The 19357-nt window shown below is 39.0% G+C and overlaps 1 protein-coding gene across 2 annotated transcripts in view; it reads right to left on the bottom strand.

The window, feature by feature from the left end:
- The window catches only part of SP3 (Sp3 transcription factor), a 52915-nt gene extending 35084 nt beyond the window's left edge, over window positions 1–17831 (bottom strand). Inside the window, exons 1-4 of one of the 2 annotated variants that reach the window (XM_045844839.1) lie at window positions 17166–17831; window positions 16413–16552; window positions 15806–15922; window positions 6729–8088 (exon numbers count right to left, since the gene is read on the bottom strand). In XM_045844839.1, coding sequence (XP_045700795.1) covers window positions 6729–8088; window positions 15806–15922; window positions 16413–16552; window positions 17166–17172 — 1624 coding nt within the window. In that variant the 5' untranslated portion in view covers window positions 17173–17831. Of the gene's footprint in view, window positions 1–6728; window positions 8089–15805; window positions 15932–16412; window positions 16553–17165 lie in introns of both variants that reach the window. The other variant, XM_045844770.1, reaches the window with a different exon arrangement.
- Window positions 17832–19357: the final 1526 nt, after the last annotated feature.

Genomic DNA, 19357 nt, shown 5'->3' with positions numbered 1-19357 from the left:
TCTACTTTAAAGTATTCTAGCAAAAATAACATTTTAAATGGTGGGAACAGAGGAAACAAGAATGGCAGAATGTCAGTAACTGTTGAAGCTGTGAAGCAGTCACATTAAAGCTCATTACATATTTCTCTGCTTTTGTTTATTTTTGAAATTTTCTGTAATTTTTGAAGCTACTGGTATTTTACAGTCAGTTAAATCATTAATTTTTTACTGACTTCTCTGATCACTATTAAATCCTCATTTCCCACTCATTTCCTTTGGATTTATTTTTACTGAGTAGTTACTTTAGGAAGGGTCTTTGTATAATAAACTCACAGTCCATGAATATGTTAAATATCTTCATTTTACCTTAATTCTTGAGTAGGGGTTTACCTGCATATAGAATTTTTGGCTGCTGGTTATTTCCTCTCATTATTATAAAAATCCTACTACACAATCTCCTGGCATCTGTGTGGCTAACAGAAGTTTGTAAGTAATCTGTTATTTCTGTGCATTAAAATTTAAGATTATCTCTTTCTCTGTAATTTCACTATAAGTCAAGGGTGGACTTGTTTTGTTTTTATTTTTCTTAATACGAAGTAAAATTTTCATCTGTGAACTGTATTTCTTCAACACAAGAAAATTCTCAGCCATTATCTCAGCAAATACTGTGTTGTTGTCTTTTTGCCATTCACTTTACTCTTACTGAAATTCCTATGAGGTGGCATGCATATACATGGATTCCCAAGAGTTCAGAATTAGAAACAAAGCTGAGTACACCGTACACTATCTAAAATATCCTCAGGTTATGTTTAATGATAAAACTTTAAATCTATATAAAAAATAGCTAAGCTGGTTCTCCAACTGTATGAGAGGGCTAAAAGATCTACCAATTACTTTAAATCAGCATAGATCATATTTACACACTGCCCCCTCCCTTTAGTACGAAGACTGCATTTTCCACCATATACTTCTGCTTTTCATGCAATAGGTCTGGCCTTTACTTATTCTAGTATTACTTGTTCTGGCCTTAGGTAAAACCAATAAAGACTTTATGCACTGTTAGAATTGCTAATAAAAATGTTTCAGATGACTTTTCCTACATTTACCATTAAAAAAGAACATAAGGCTAGTATATTCCTCCCTCCCAATGAAAAATACTGAAGCAAAAATAACTACAAAAAAAAAAAAAAAGAAAATCACACTACTTAAGTAAATTACACAAAATACCAAGTCACTGTAGTATAGTGAGGGAAAAAAACAAAGACTAGTTGTGAAGCCTTGAGACAGTTTTCTTCCCCACCCAAATATCGAAACAGTAACAGGATTACTGCAAGAAAAAAATTATGTAAAATAATATTTCTAAAAATACCTAAATAGTACATATACAATAGGAGTACATAAAAGATCTCTCCCTTTTGCCTTTGAATACTTAAGCAATTAAGTATAAAATTTTAAAAGTTCAATTTTTTGTAGTGCTTCCATTCTCTCCCTGCGGGGTGGCCCAGTTCCTAACAGTCCAGGCCAGTACCAGTCCTCAGGCAAAGGCTGGGAAGCTCTGTAGTAGAGGACTAAAATTTGAGACTAAGTTTTGGCTTGAATTTTAGGGAAGTTTCCTAACTAGAAAAGACACTGGAAAGATATGTAAATTCATACTTTGTCTCCTCCCACCCAGTTTCAAATACACAATGGCAAAATAAAAAAAAAAAACAAGCACTCTAAAACAACACCCATTCTCAAAGGGTAAGAAATTAATAGAAATGTAAGCAATGAGTGCAGCTGAAGTTTGGGGCCTGATGAGCTTTACATTCTAAGAAAGATGTGGGTTTTATTTCTAAGGCATAAAAGCCTTGTGACATATCCTTGTCAGGAGAGGCCCAGAGTCAGATTCACTGCTTAAAACAGGTTAGAATAAAGGTCATTTTTGTTAAGAGAGAGTCTAGAAGTCAAAGAAGTTCCACAGCCCCAAAATGTGCATTCTTGTGTATCTTGGAAAATTGTTACATTAATTCCATATTTACTAAAAATAAAAATGCAAACCAATGATATGAAAGTTTTAAGTATTTCATTTGGGTATATGATGCCATAACAGATTAAATTTTTACTCTGCTTTTCAGGTGAAAAAAATCCTAAAATAACTTATCTTCCTTATCAAAAAAACTGTATACACCAACGGATGGTGGTTTTCCTAGTACCAAATATCCCAAAATTAAAATTTCTTGGTTTTTATTACTAAATATGCTGCTGTGTACATTGCAGCATTTTAACTTTTATTTTCTCTTTTTCCTGATTCCTTTAAATTGGGACAACATTTAAATTTAATGGCCTTCTGGAATGCTTCTTTATTTTACCTTTCCTTGCCATGTTCAATAAACTAAATTACCCCTTTTTAAATCCCTTTTTGCATTTAATTCATATAGTATTGATATTTTGACAGTATTTTAGAAATACTGTACTGAAAACACTTGGTGCTTTATACCAGTCTAATTTCATGACCAACATAAATCCACAAAATCACAAATAAATTCTCTAAAGGTGTTTTTCTAACACAATGGGTTTACCAAAAAGTATGTTTAGTTTTTTCAATATGATGGCTCTAGTCACACTTAGTTGTTTTGAACTTCATTAGAAATAATTTTGTTACATTGTATTGTTACAGCTGTCACATCAGTTTGCATTTTAAGAAAAAAACTTAACAGCCCTGGCGGGTGTGGATCAGTGGACTGAGCGTCAGACTGCAAACCAAAAGGCTGCTGGTTCAATTCCAATCAGGGCACATACTGGGATATGGGCCAGGTGCATGAGAGGCAATCACACACTGACGTTTCTCTACATTTCTCCCTCCCTTCCCCTCTCTCTAAAAGTAAGTAAATAAATAAAAACTTAACAAAACTGGTGAATTTTTGTGCAGCCATTTTAATACTGAATATGGAAGAAAATACAAAATATTTTTGGCATATTATGCTTTATTATTTCAAGGTAAGGCCCAACTGAAACGCAAAAAAGATCTGCGTAGTGTATGCAGGAAAGTGCTGTTTCTTGATACTATTGACATTTTGGCTAAATAATTCTTTGCTGTGGGGCCGTCTTGTGCATTGGAAGATGTTTAGCAGCACCTCTGGCCTCTATCTATCCACTAGAAGCCAAGAGTAGGAGGTAGGTGACATACTCAAAATATCCAAGTCATCTAAGTTATTGGTGAAAATGAAAAAATGTGTCTTTTAATTATGGAAAAAAACTAAACAAACTTTTGGCCAACCCAATATATAGAACTCCATAACCTTAACTTTGTAGAAGCTTTAACTGGTTTCTAAAAACTATCTGCTATGTCTTCAGAAATCTGTCATTCTACCAGTTCTCAAACTTTCAGGTTTCAGGACTCTTTCTAAACTCTCAGAGTTTGGATTATTGGGGTCCTCAAAAAGCTTTTGTGCATGTAGAATATACATTGTGACATTTACTGTATTAGAAAATGTAAGAGAAACTTACATTTTAATTGATTTAAAAATAGTAAATTACATGGGAACACAAATTAATGTTTTATGAAAAACAACTATTTTCCAAAAATATAAACAAAAGGTTGATTAGCAGAAGAGACCATGTTTTACATTTTTGTAGATCTCTTCAATGTCTACATTAAAAGAAGACAACTGGAGTCTTGTATTTGCTTCTACATTCAATCTGTTGCAGTATGTGGTTTGGGTTGAAGCATATGCAGAGTATCTAGTCTCACAAAGATTATGTGGCTGGAAAAGGAACTGTAGGTATTCTTTTATACTTGTTCAAACTTGACAAGTAGCAGTTTCTTAAAGGTCTATTGCAATGCAGAATCTGAAACCATATTGGTAAACGTTCCATACGTTTGTTAATGGTCTACCTCTAATTTTAAATGGATCTTTTACCCATGCATGACTTTGTAACATGAGCTGGTCATTTGAAAACTACTAGTTCACTGAGTAAATCATGTAGATCTTCCAAATGTTAGCACATTTCATTATACTATAGTATCCAAAAAAGTCTTATCTATTTAATATCACTATCCTCCTCATCAGAAAAATACTGTATTCATTAACAAGCTATGAAAGTTCATAGTTGTAGATCCAAGTTTTCCAAAATTCAAACTTTCACTATAAAACCCAAATTTTACTGTCAGGTTTTTTTCCTTTAAATACACAATATTAAGTAATATTCAATTCATTATTTTAAAGAAAATATCTGTCACTTAAATACAGGAGTCTCCCAATAACCACAGCTTGTCAGTCATTCTTTCAAGTCAAGTTTCATGAAAATATTATCTAGTTCAGCTTGCAACTCACACAGCTACACAATTGAAAAAAAGTATTTTTTATAATACAATCATTGTAAATATAAAAAATATTACAAACACACGCAGCAGGAAATGCAAATCAAAAACACTCATTAGGATGGCTATAATCAAAAAGGGCAATAAGTATTGGTAAGGATGTAGAGAAACCTTCATATATTGCTGGTGAGAATGTACAAGGTGAAGTCACTTTGGAAAACCATTTTGGAAGTTCTTCAAAATGTTAAACATGGAGTTACCATATGATCTAGCAATTCCACTGCTAAGCATATACCCAAAAGAAATGAACAGTCCATAAAAAAAAAACCTGTACACATGATGTACATAGCAGCATCATTCATAATAGCCAAAACATGTAAACTTTGTCCAGCAACAGATAAATAAAATGTAGTATATTTATACAATGGAATATTATTCAATCACAAAAAGAATTTTGAAAATATGCTAAGTGAAAAAAAAGGACACAAAAAGCCACTTATTATATGATTTCATTAATATGAAATGAAATTCTATTAATATGAAGAGCAAATGCAGAGAAAGAAAATAGATTAGTGGTTGCCAAAGGCTAAGGTGGGTAGGGGAATGAAGAGTGACTGCTAATACTGAACAACAATTAAAAAAAGAAACAAAAGTGACTGCTAATAGGTACAGGGTTGGGGGAATGGTGATGAAAATGCTCTAAAATTAGATAGTGGTAATGGTTGCACAAGTCTATAACTATATTAAAAATAACTAAGTTGAAAACTTGAAAGAGTGAATTTTACGGTATGTGACTTACCATTATAGAGTGATTATTTTTTAAAAAAAACATGCAGCACTCAAGGGTCAAAATTTAGTAAAATTAACTATTTTGACTGGTTTAACAAGGTCATTCTTCAGTGAAATGCATTTCTACTTTTTTTTTTTTAATCCTCACCGAAGGAAATGTTTATTGATGTTAGAGAGAGGGAGGGAGAGACACAGTGATGTGAAAGAGAAACATCAGTCAGTTGCCTTTGCTCAAAGGCATCCCCACCAGGGATTGAACCCTGTATCCTAGGTGTGTACCCGGGCCAGAACTGAACCCACAATCCTTTGGTGCATGGGACAACACTCCAACCAAGCCACCCAGCCAGGGCCAAACACATTTTTCTTTAACTGCAAGTGCAATGTCCTAAAAGAATACAATTAGGATAGTTCTGTGTCACTGTTTTGATTTGTGCTAAGATACAAGCAGTTATAGCCACCATCAGTGAAAAGTGTCAACACAATGAAAAAGGCAAATAACTTGTATAGTATTATTATGAAAAGTAGTTTGATATCAAGGACCACCAAGAGTCTCAGCGATCCCAAAGGTCCAAAGACCACACTTTGAGAACTGCTGCTCTAAATCACAGCTTTACTAGACTCAAATTCAATTAAAGGCTTTCCAAGGACAGACCTAAGGCTTCAAGACAATTCCAGTTTTCTAAACGTGTCACAAATTTCTCAAGAGAAAAAAGGTAGTCTTTATTGTAATAAAAATTGTATCAATAAATTATATTCAAATGTCCCAATTTAAGAGTTTAGAATCCCTGACTTATTAGAAGATTAAAATCTCCAAAAAAAACCCCACAAGACCCCAAATGAAAGTGTAAGAGTGAAAGTAAGGATTTAGCATACAAAACATTCAATAAAATGTTATCTAAATAAATGACAATAAGATAATGATGACAGTATTTCTTTTAAAACTATACTATTTGATTCTTGCACAACTCTTTGTTTCTGTTCAAAAAGTAGACTTCTGAAATTTCTACCCATGCTATCAATAACATGTCTAGCCCAGTCAAGTTCAATGCCCACTACACACTTAGAAGAATAAACTATCGCTGAATTAAAGAATTTTAGGTCTCGAAGTTACTCTTAATACAATTAATTACCTAGTCCAACAACCCAATTTTGTATGATGAGGAACTGAGTTTGCAAGAGAAAAAGTAACTTGGCCAAAATCACATAGCTAGCTACTGGCTGAGACAGCATGAATAACCTTTATTCCCAGTACCATGTTTTTACTATGCCAACCAGATTCCCCAACCAAATACAGTATAGTGCAGAAAACACTTTAACTTACACCACACCAAGGACAACCAAGACAATTTACCTGACAAATAAAAATTTTGTAATGTTTTGTAATGTCAATCAAATGAGAAAACAAATACAAAATTGAGTAAAGAAAACCTACAAATACATTGACGTGATGGAGAAATAAATCCTTGACTTCAAAAACCACAAACTTTCAATGAAGAACAACTTGGAAAGCACTTGGATATATACTTTCCATACAAACAGGGCAATTTATCATCACCTTTAAAGATAAAGGGATACTGATAAACACCCAAAGCAAAAAACTTCCCGACGTATTAACAGATCACTGAACCTATCTATGGTACAACATGACTTTAAGACTTACCTGCAGGACTGTCAGCATTCTCTCCCGGGTGTAGCTGTATACCTGTAGAATCTATAGAGTTTACTGTAACTGTCTGTAGATTTGGCAACTGACCAGTGCTTAGACTAACTGGAGTTGAAGTCAAGGCTCCACCTGCTGCAACTTGACCAAGCGTGAGTGTCTGAACAGGCGTCAAAGTTATTTGTTGGGCAGCAGTATTCTGTATTTGCAAATTCTGCAAGTTCTGGACCCCTTGTACTTGAAATGTCTGCCAAGTTATCTGTCCAGAAGGGGTCACTGTCTGTGCCTGAATTAAAAAGGTTCCAGGATTCAGCTGCAACTGAAGATTTTGCAAAGCCTGTTGTGATATATTCTGACCACTGGCTTGCACACCATGGATTGTCTGTGGTGCAATACCTTGCACAATTTGGGCTTGACTGGTTGGCTGCTGAGTCTCTTGAAGTTGTAGATGTTGTACAACAGGCTGTGCCGTAGAAACCTGAATATTCTGAGCCTGTGCCTCTTCAGAAACAGGCGACTGGATATAATTTCCCTGAAGATCTGAAGAATGAACTTGCCCACTAGAAGTAGTCAAGCTATTTGTGTTTTGTTGCAATATACCTGTACTATCTATAGTGACAGGCAACTGTGATGAAGAGGACGTTGGCACAAATAAATCTGTATCAGTATTAGTTTCATTAATATCAGGAGAAACCCGCTCACCAGTCCTTTCTGAATTGTCTGAACTATCCATAGCTTGTCCTGTGTTTATCAAATGTCCATCGGCATTAATGCCTGCAGTCATTGTCTGAGAACTGCTTGAGAGTCCCAAAGAATCTAGATCGACACTATTAATTGGTACAAACGTAATATTTCCTGGCAGACCAAGAGGCACATTAGCAACTACTTGGGTTTGGCCAGGAAAAGATGAACCACCAATTGCAACTCCCTGAACCTGGACTTGACCAGTCTGTGGTATGAGATTCTGGATATTAGCAGGAGGTGTTCCAGAGGCAAGCAAGGTTTGATTAGAGCCAGGAATGATCTGAATTTGACCACTTTCTTGATTTATACCTCCATTATCTGAAGTGCCTGTAAAACCAATCTGAACCTGCTGACCGTCTGTGGACTGAATCTGTGGTATTACTTGATATTGAACATTGGACACTGTACCATTCGATGACTCTGATCCTGGTGCAACGGAAAATATTTGTTGATTCTGCAAATTCTGAAGGGGAAGAACATACTGCCCACTAGAAGTAGCAGCACTTGGAATCTGTACTAGATTACCCGCTTCATCTTTTATAGTTGTAGGTGTGGCTGACAAAACCTCCCATCGGTTTGGTGCTCCTCCTAACTGTGCAGCAGCCAAATCACCTGTCTGGATGAAGAAAACAAAAAATCTTTGTAATATATATTTGTGGAATAGTCTTTGCTTTATGACCATACACTAAACCTTTTTTTTTGGCAGGGGGCGGGGGCAGAGAAACATGGACTGACCGCCTCACACATATGCCCCACACTCCAACCTTGGACCAAACCCACAACCCAGGCACCTGCCCTGACCAGGAACACAACCCAGGCACCTGCCCTGACCAGGAATTGAACCCACAATTTTCTCTTTGCAGGATGATGCCCAGTCAGTCAACTGAGCCACACCAATCAGGGCCACAAACTAATCTTTTAATCACTCATCTATGGTCTCTAATGCTATACAGTTAGAAATAAATATTAATGGCTAGAAAAAATTATGAACAGCTCAAACCAGACACACCTCAAACACTGAAGAGTTCAAAAAATTATACAATGCACTAAAAATCATCACTTAATCAGATGCATAATAAATAAGAGAAACAATGCAGTTATCAAATCATCTGAATTAGAAAAGTTGAATTTGTATATTAGTATAAACCTTAAATCAAACAATTAAATTAACTCTTTTATGGCATACATTAATGTACTCCAGTGCAAACCATGGTTAGGGATATTCTACTAGCAATCCTTTACTTTTCCCATGAACTACTTAAAAAAATGACACCTTTAAAATTTAGTAAGGAAAGGTTACTGCCCTGTGACCACATGGCAAAGTCACCCCATCCAAAAAGTTTTTCTAGAATCTATGAGCTGAAGGATGACTGTGGCACTACCTACTACTCTATTTAAGTTTGGAATAAAGTGCCAGGCATACACATTTTGCATTCTGTGACCTGGTGGAAGTTCAGGTATCATCTCCATATTTTACAGATTAAGCAATACTGGAAAAATACCAATGTAGGAAAGCAAAAAGCAATTAAAACCCTACATCTCAATATTAAAGGACAGATTTTCTTTTTTAGGGTATAATAACAGTAATATCTAACATTTGAGCTGTTCTTTTACATGGCAAGTACTATAGTAAGGACTTGTAAAATTTTATCATTTACTCCTTACAACAATTCTACGAAGAAAGTGTTACCATTATTCCCATTTTACAGATGAGAAAATCAAGGGACAAAAAAATCACATAACTATCTAATGTGAAAACAAGATATATAACTAGACCAAGTCTAACTCCAGAACCCAGGCTCTTAAATACTATACGACACTGTCTCCCACTAAGACCAGGGGTAAAGACATAGAGAATGAGAACCTGCCCTATATTAATTACTCACCATCAAAATAAAACCATTCCTATCCCACCCCCCTTCTAGATCTATATGTGATCTCCTAAAATGCCACATACTAGTAGACAATGAGAACATGAGCATATCTAGCCTAGCATTCTCAACCTAGGATCCATACCTGAGTTTGAAAGATCTTTGAACCCTTTAAAGCAGCATACCAACTTTTTGAGAAAGTGCAAAGTACAATTGGGGAGGGAATGCGGGGGAGGCAAGATAACCTAGAGTTTCATCATATTTTCAAAGGGGGTCTGTGACCATAAAAAGTTTATTAAAGAAACTACCTAATTTTCATGCAGATACATAGTTAAAAGTGTATGTTTCAATGGATAAACCACAGTGTTAATGACTCAATTTAAGATATTTGTGCATATCTATCAAGATGAAATAAGCATGAGTAATCAAGAGATACAATCTTTCTTGTCAAATGGTTCACAATCTAGCCAAGCAGCCATACACATACATGCTACTATACGTGAACAGTGGTATATACTAGCCACATGACCAAAATGCTGTTTGAGAACATAGAAGATTGAAGAGATTGCACATAAGAGACATTTAAAGTAATCTTAGAAAGAATAAAATTTAAGAATCCATTCTGGACAATTAGGAAATAGAGACAGAAGCATCAATAAAGATACAAAAACAATAAATTCACAGACAGAAAGAAACATGTAGTTTGGTGTTCAAAAGAAGATCCAGAAAAGGCTCAGATGCAGAGAAAAGTAATGGAGAACAGAACTAGACATTTTTATCAGGGCCTGTAGTAAATGGCTTTGTAGATCCTGCTAAAGAGTTTGGACTTTATCCTACAGATAGTGAATCAAAGCTATAAAAGGTTTTTAAGCAAGTTAGTGGTGCAATCAGATCTGTTTTATAAAGATAAACTAAGGTCCAATGAGGAGACTAAAAGAAAGGCGGAAGAGGGAAGGCAGAGAAAATGCGGGACCAGTACAAACATCTAACCCTGAACTGAAATAATCATTTAAATACAACCTTTTAAATTTATCAAACTAAAGCTATTAAAATGAAGTACCAGGCATTAAAGTAATGTCAGTCAATTTCTATCTGAAACAAATTACAAGCTTAAGTCATCTTTCCCTACATTCGAGTTAACAATTCACATTTCATGTCAGTCCCTTGATATTTTAAATAAAGTCAAAGTAAAGCTATACTTTATACTGAAATCTGCAGTAAAGTGTATCTAAAATCTAATCCTTATCTTAAGGTTATCAATCACCTTTAAAGAATCAACTGTTGAATTTTTTCTGTCCACCATTAAATTTACAATTATCCAGCTTCAAGAATACAGTGTGTCATATACAAATTAATTTCATAATACTGGCATTTAGACCCTTTATTGTCTTCAAAAAAAAAAAAAAGGTTATTTTATGACAGCTAAAAAGTATTCTTTTTACAATATAGCTTTCTAGTCAAGAAAGTCTTTGGAAATACAACTCTTCAAATGATAGTTCTGAGTAAATACTCCCCCTCCCAATACCACCTCTCCCTCTTCAGAAGCTAAATAAAAATAAACTGTAATACCACTTTTTCCAACAATTCAGATCATTAACAAAAGGGAACCCCCCCAAAAAAGAAATTATAAAAAAGGAGAAATCCCCAAATTTAGGACAAAAGGATATATTTTAACTTTTTTGAGTAAACCTACAGTGAAAAACATACATAAAAACTAACTGCCCTAGCTAATGTGGCTCACTGGGTAAAATGCCAGCCTGTGAACTGAAAGATCACCAGTTCAATTCCCAGTCAGAGCACATGCCTGGGTTGCAGGCTAGATGCCCAGATGGAGGCATACGAGAGGCAACTGATCTATATTTCTCTCCCTCTTTCTCCCTCCTTTCCCCTCTTTCTAAAAAATAAATAAAATTTTTAAAAAAACTAAAAAAAAAAAAAATTGATGAAGCACAAGCCTGGGGGCTGGGGGTGGGGAGGAGCTGGGAACAGCAACAGATAATTTAAGAAAGAAAAAACAATAACAAAGATTTTTCTTTAATGAAATAATTTATAGTTTGAAAAGACTCAGTGTTTTTTTTAATGAAATGGCAAAAACACTGAATTAGAAAACTAGATTTTCATGATTTAAGCTAAGGTTATACTTGGGGAAGAGAAGTATACTGCACTAGAGAGGAAAAAACTCAAAACTGAGTTTAGTCCTAGCTAGAACTGTAGAATAGTGTGTGATTTACAGCGGGACTCATTTTTGGGAAATTTTTTGTAAATCCCGCTAAAAATGGGAAAAATATTACTTTGTAGGACTATACGTTATAGTGCTTTACAAACTATAAAATACTATACTATAAAGCACTATGTAATCCTAAGGTATCATTATGATTACTAAGATTTTAAGAATAGATTTGAAAAATATCCATTAGATGTCTAGTATAATGCCTGGAACAATAATTCCTGGATCAGTATTTGTTGAATGGATAGTTAAAGCTATCTTACTTTAAAATGATTACAAAGAAAATGATAGAAAGAATGGATCAATAAAACTGACTTTGAAGTATTATTCTTCTATAAAAAAAACCCACATCAATTTTAAAACTATTTATTTCCATAATTCCACAATGAAAAGACCCAAATATATCATACTACAAAGCCTACTAAGACTATTCATTTGTAAGAGAAATTTCATCAGCAGCACACCACTAGAAGATATAAACTACAATAAAAACCAGAAGGGAAAGGGACAAATTGTAAAATCATCTAAGACCAAAGACAGCAATAAAAAAGTTTGTTGTCAAGCTATTTTGGAAACACTATACAATGTACAAAGGAAGAGAGACAAAAAAAAAAAAAATCATGTAACTCAGGCAAGAACTAGTACTTGGTTTAGGTTCAAGACCAACCCTCTACATAAGCTTCACACTAAAAGAAAAGTCCACCAGAGTTTCTCTCAGTAATTCTAAAGTTCCCACTGGACAACTAACAAACAAAATACTATCTAACATGGAAGCTGAAAGCTGGCATTATTGTAAAAAGTTGTTAACTGAAAGTACTCTAAGCCTCCCTCTGCATATAAATACGTAATCACACAGTGAAAAGGACCACAAGAGTAGCCCTGGGACATTGCTAAAGCAATTCATTATAAAGGCATTCTCCAGTACAACCAGGCATAAAAATGGGGAGTCAGGGAAAGTTGGGGTTAGAGAAAAGGAAAAAAAGAGGTTACCTTTTCAGATAATACCTGTAGATAGGGAAAAAGAAAGAATTCATACTACTTATTGCATAGCATTTTAAAAGTATTAACTTCTCAGTTAATAATACTTTGATCAAAGTATTATTTATAAAAGTATTATTGCCTTGCCTGTTTTGTCTTTCAAATGGCTTTATGAAAGACATAACAGGCAAGGAAGGAGTGTAACCAGAATCAAGAATAAGTGCAAAGCTAAAGTGGAAACAAGCAGGAAAGCCATTTTTAGGCAAGTACCCAAATTTCTTAAAATCTTCAAGCAGCACTAAAGAACTCAACAGACTTCAAATAAAAACAATTACCCAATAAATTCATTACAAAGACAATGTAGGTCTTATTTTAAGTAACAATAAAAATAACCTTTTTAAAATAAGCTATTATTCATTTTTTTAGCTCACCAACATTTATATACTGTATTAATGAACACTAAATTTACTACCTAAACTGAAGATCAGGCTACAACTTTGATGTTTCCTTGTGCAGTTTATTACACTACAGTAAAATGAAATAAATTAATTATCCACAAGTATACACAAACGCAAAATGGACAAGCTAGTAATGCATAAAGGTCTACATCATTCCATTTCCTAATTTATTACAAAATTTAACTACACAACTTGTAATAAGAAAGTACAAAGGAGCCTTGCCTTCAAACCAACCTTGGGAGTCCATGTTTAATAGGGCAATACAGCTGAGATTGCTTTATCATCAGACCTATTCAGTAGTGTACTGAGGGTATCCATTTAGACCTATTCAGTACTGTACTGAGGGTATCCATTCTTGGCCAGGATCCAGGATGAACCCACATCAGATTATAACAAACTCTAAATTCAAAATATGTAAAGCAAATCTCCAGTGCAGGTGATTGGCTTTTCAGTGACCTTTTAATGTATCAAATCTTAAACTGGCATAAAGTTGAAATGTATGTATACATTTCACTTGATTTTAAACACAACAATGCTATATGCTATGTAGTATATCCTGGATTGCATCCTGGAACAGAAATGGGCATTAGTGGAAAAACTGGTGAAATAAGAATAAAGTCTGTAGTTAATACTGTATTGCTGTTAAGTTCCTAGTTTTGACAAACATACCATGGCTATATTAACATTAAGGGAAGCTGGATGAAGGGCGTAAGGCAACCCTCAGTTCTACCTCTGCAACTTTTCTGTAAATTTAAAATTCATCCAAAACAAAATTTTTTAAAGACACAGCTACAAAAAAGACTCTCTACAGACTACTCAAGATTCCTAGTAATTTGAGTAAAGTAAGATTATCTAAGCACATTTTTAAGTGGAAAAAAATGCCCATGGAATCATTTCAATTCTGTCATTTTCTGAGATGCACATGTCTGAAATTCATTTAAACAGGAAAAAAAAATTCCAATTTGCTAAGGCAAACACTCAAGCCAGTCTTACCAATTTTGCTCAGTGAAAAATTTTATGCACAGGTACCAAACATACAAAGGAAAAAAAATGCTCCAACTGATTCTAGTTCATGTTCATCTAGGGGGAAATATATATCAACAGAGATCTGGTACTTCAGAGGAAGAGGAGCTGAAAAAGCATGTAAACAACTTTCCTACATGTGATATATGGCCACAGGAGTCTACACTGGAGATAATATTCAATTCCCAAGGCTGAGATTCACACATACATGTACATATACATATTTTTTCACACATAACTTCCTCCTTCACTTCTCCCCTCCCCCATCAGTGAGCTGATACCTAAACTTGGTAAGTTGCCGTTACAAGAAGTGTTCTGTTCCAATTACAAATATTAAAAAGTAGAAGCAATCTGATTTGCAATTTTACTTATACAGTGGTTTCAATTTTCTTGGCACTGTAGAACTAGAGAAATATAATAAAAAAGGTTTACCAATCCATAATTGTTTAAAAGTAACAATGCCTCATACAAAGATAATTCTATGCTTTTAACATTTTAATCTGCTTACAAAAGCACAAGACCTAAAGTCGTACTTTAAGACACTAAAACCATTCACATCCCTCTAGAATATAACTTGAAGTACTAAAATTACAAATACATTTAACAATATAGCTTAACTTTAGCTTCATTTTTAATGCCTAAAAATATTAAGAATTACCTTCAGACTGTATCAAATATCAAACTTTGCTGTCTACGGTGACTAATTCAAAATCAATTCCTATAATCATCTCAAAAAGACTGGGAAAGATTTCCATTACTTTAATAAGTAAACGTTTATGTGTTATACTAATGCAACAGCAATGATTCAAACAAATATGAAATTCAAAAATAACAGTCCTAAAAACTGTTTTCTAGATCATATGAATTAAGCCCTCATAAAACCCTGGTCAGCTCCTCCCCCTGCCCCAGACACACTAAAAACACTACAAAAAGGATCCCAACCACATCCAAACAGGCTAGCAATCACAATAAAATGAAAATAATGGCTTTGCTAATGAAATTTAACTGTTTAAGTATGGTGTGCACTAGCATGCATGTAAGTACAATCTCTTACGTATACTTTTATTCTTAACACTGGTATTCATATTCAATTTCAAATGTCTAAATGTTATCTAAGTCACTTCACCGACTTCAACAGTCGATAATTTAGTGTTTCACTTATTTCATTTGTGAAAAATTACTGCAAAATTAGTGTCTGCAAAAACTAAAATTTAACAATGCAATGGCCATTGAAAAACCACTCAAAAAGTGTCCACTCCCACATAAAAAAGGGTAATTCAAACAGTAAACCCTTCATTCCCTTTTTTTTTAACGATTTACGGTTTAAATCAGTAATATCTAGTAACTTCCAGCCAAAAAAGCTCCAGGTTTAAAAATACTAAAAGCTAAAGACACTGCTGCCTCTCTAGTTGATACTGTCTATGGCCGATAGGCTGTGCTTGAAAATTTTGTAGTGTTCAGCAAAGGAGTTTTCAGCGGTGATATGAATTGCTCAAACATCCATTTTGGAGTCCTCCACCCCCACCCTCTCAGACTTCATTTTGTAGTGATTTTGGAACGAGGTTCCGCAGTGACAATTTAGAGAAAACCTGGGTTGGCTTCTGATCCAAACAGGCTGCGAATGAGCAGGAAAGGGAGCCCAGGCTGCGCGATCCGTCCGTACCCGGGAAGGCGCGGGCGCCCGGCAGGCCTTGTGCGCGGCGGGAGCGCCGCAGGCCCGGGATGGCGGGCGCTGGGCCTCGGCGGGGGCGGGCGGCGCGCGCCAGGGAGACTTACCGCTCCGGCCACCGCGGCGGGGACCCCAGCTGCGGCGGGTGCCTCCTCCTCGTCGTCGCCCGGCGATGGCGGCCCAATCTTGCTGCAGGTAGCGGCCAGCAGAGCGAGTGGTGACGGCTGAGTGTCCTACCCCCGATGGGCGGGTTCAGAGAGAGAGACGGGGAGGGGGTGGCGGTTAGGGCCGGCCGCCGCTCACACAGGAAGTGCGACTCGGTCCTCGCAGGCTGCGCCCGGACCAGCGCCAGCCCGCGCTCTCCTCTTCCTCCTCCTCCTCCTCCTCCTCCTCCTCGATCCCTACTCGCGGCCTCCCGCTCACACGCACACCCGCTCCACCGAGGTGGGCGGCGGGCTGCGCGCCGGGCCTACACCCTCTGCCCGAAACCCACCTCCGGGAGAGCGTACACACGGACACGCACACGCGCGCACTCACACATACACAAAAAGGCTGCGGGAGGGGGAGAGCGGGCGGGGTCGGAGCGTTGGCGCCTCGGGCGGGCAGCTCCCGGGGCGGGGGGAGGGGAGGAGAGAGGCGCGGAGGGAGGGGAGAGCGAGGGGAGGAGAAAGCGGCGCGAGGGGGGAGCCGGCCCGGGGCTCAGTCGCTCCTCACCTGGGCCGCCGCCGCCGCCGCGCCGTTTCCGTGCTGCTGCTGTTGCTGCAGATACTCGCCGTGGCCGCCGCCGCTACCGCCGCCGCCGCTGTCCACGTCCAAGGCAGCCATTTCCTCTTGTTTCACGGGCTTTTCGGGAGCTGCAGGCACAGCGCGGGGGGGGGGCGGGGGGGAGGGGAGGAAGGCGGGTGGAGGAGAGGGAGGGGGCCCGCGGGCCGAGTCGAAATTATTCCGAAAGCCCGGACCGAATCCCCTTCCCCTCCCCCACCCGCCCCGCGGCGGCGGCGGCGGCGGCGGCTCCCTCCTCCCCTCCTGCTGCTGCCCCCGCCCGCCGCTGCCTGTAACCCTCCTCCTCCTCCTCTTTCCCTCCTCCTCCTCCCCGCGCTGCCCCTGCCCCCTCTCCTCTCCTCTCCTCCCCTTTCCCTTCGCGCCGCTCGCTCTCACTCGCGCTCGCTCCTCTCGCACCGTCAGTCACTCACACGCTCGCCCGCCGCCCGCGCCCGCACACGGGGGGATGCGCTCCCGGCGGACCCGGCCGCCCGTCCCGGGGCCCGCCAGGGACACGGCGTTGCTGGGGCTTGAGGGGTGGACGGTGGCTGGCGGGGAGGGAGGCGAAGGGGAGTGCGGCTTTCTGTCTCTCACAGACACTCGGTCGCACACACGGGGCCGGCGGCGACGGCCCGGGGCTGGCTGTGGTCGGCGGCGGCGGCGGCGGCGGCGGCAGCAGCAAGGGTTGCTCTTGGCTTTACGTACCGGTCATAGTGTGTTTAGGGCACCTCAGGCGGGGCTCCCCGCCGCCTTACACATGGTGAGGAGCGAAGGCGGCGGCGGCGGGAGAGGATGCGGGAAGCGGCGGCGGACACGGCCGGAGCGGTCCGGGGATTTTTTTTTCCTATTTTGATTGACTGTGCGGGAAACACAAAAGGTGGAGCCTCCAGCCCAAAAGGGGGGAAGAGGGTGACAGCCCGCCCGGAAGTCCCGCCCCTCTTCTCCGCGTTCATTCGCCGTCACGCTCTCTGTCGTCAGTGTTCATTGGTCTGGACGCCCGTCCGTCGCTCGCCTAGGCGGCGCGCTTCCTGTTTGCCCCAGGGTGGAAGGGGAGAGACAATGAGCGGCCTTGGCGGCGTAGGCTTCCGAAAGCGGCTACGGCCCGCCAGTTACCCCGCTGTGCCTCACTCGCACGGCGGCTGCCGCTGCCAGGCTGGAGGCGTAGGCCTCTTCTACCTCGCAGGCACTCGAACCAGGCCTCGCTAAGCTGGGGAGCAAATCTGTCCCAGGTGGCTCAGCTCCACTCGACGCTTGTTCCATCCCGGCGGCAGCCTCGGCCAGATCTCCCCAGGGCCTCGAGCTCTCGGAACCGCCGCTTCCCTTCATGGCCAGGCCAGAAGGCCGCCGCCGCCGCTCAGGCCTGGGGCTGCTGCTGCGGCCGCTGCTGCTACTGAGCAAACCAGACCCGCCCCGCGAGCCCGGGGGGAGGGAGCTGGTATTGGGGGAGACACCCCCTCCGAGGCTGGAGGAGGATTTTTCTCTCACACATTCATTCAGCTCAGAGATTCACAGTCCCAGCAATCTCGGTCTCATCCCCTTTAGCCCCAGGTTTCCATTTCATCTCCCACTTCTACCTAGCCTGGAGGCCAGCATTTAAAAACAAAAAAGATAATTCACCTCAGAGCCGAGCTTTCCTTGCCAGTGGCACCAAAACAGGCACTTAAGTATATTTCCTTTTATACGTGTCGTGTATATATAGTCATGGGTGCAGAATCCTTTTCATAAAAAATCCAGTCACATAATCATATTCCCTGCTTCTTAACCGTCTTGGTAGCAAGTCAAACATGAAAACGATCAAATTTGCCAACATTTTTAAAATAGTGAATCTCGGCGAGTATTGTTTTGCTTGGAACATTTCAGTTATACTTTAATTTAAAATCTCGTTGCACTTACTTGGTTAGGTTACCACTCCTTTTTTTCTTTGGCACCTCTGATATCTTACTGTCATCTTTGGGAGGAAAATGGTCATGTTTTACGTGTAAGTTTTGCCAGCTAAAAGAAATCTGTCTGCCTATTACCTTTAGCTCTAATTGCCAAGAAAGGTTAAATTCAAGAGGTGGAGAGGCTGTCCATGATAGCCTTTTCATAGAAATCGAGCTCAAACAAGAATTAATAGTGTTCCAATTACTGTGATTATTATATTTTGTGGACGAAGTTGTGCAGGGGGGATGGGGTTGTAAAGTCCAGCACTTGAACTACATTTGCATGTGCGAAATAAAGAGAATTCCTAATCCATTTGTGAGTTTGCGTCTCAGTTCTAAAGCACTGAAACTTTCAACCTATGCTCATAAGGTCAGAAAAATTGTTTGGTTACTTGGCACTTTTAATTGTACAAAAGATAGAACTTCCAGGGAAGTGACCTAAAAATCACAAAAAAGCAAAAACAATATTTGAAAGTATGACTCCAAGAATTGGGTTGAACTCTTTCAAAAGTAAGGCCTTTTAGTGTCATATTTAAGTTGACAAATCACTTTAAAGGGTAAGTAGTAGAAAATCTATTTTACACTATAATTAAAGGAAATTTTTAAAGAATAAGCTGATTGTGGGTGGGGGTAGAAAAAGGAGACTAAAGAGGACTAGTGAAAACATGTTGGAGAGAGGGAGGGAAGTCACAGTATTGTCACTCTTCTTATATGCATATGTTCATTAGAGGATAGCTCAAAGGAGAGGTTTTTTCAGGAACACAGGCATGTGTTTTTATGGGTCTAAGCATACTACTTCCATGCCCCTTTTACAAAGTCTAGTCCAGCCACCCGTAGAGAGCAAAGTACCAGGCCACAAGAAGTCAATTCATTTCCTCATTGATGCTACTTGAAAAATGAAGTCATTTTCAGACCTCCTTGGTCCATAGACCATTCTGACAAAATGTAAAAATATTTCATCTAATCTTTCTGAAA

Source organism: Phyllostomus hastatus, unplaced genomic scaffold, assembly GCF_019186645.2.
Source record: "Phyllostomus hastatus isolate PE091 unplaced genomic scaffold, TTU_PhHast_1.1 phas_contig_1, whole genome shotgun sequence".
NCBI lineage: Eukaryota > Metazoa > Chordata > Mammalia > Chiroptera > Phyllostomidae > Phyllostomus > Phyllostomus hastatus.
This window is presented reverse-complemented; position numbering and strand designations above follow the sequence as displayed.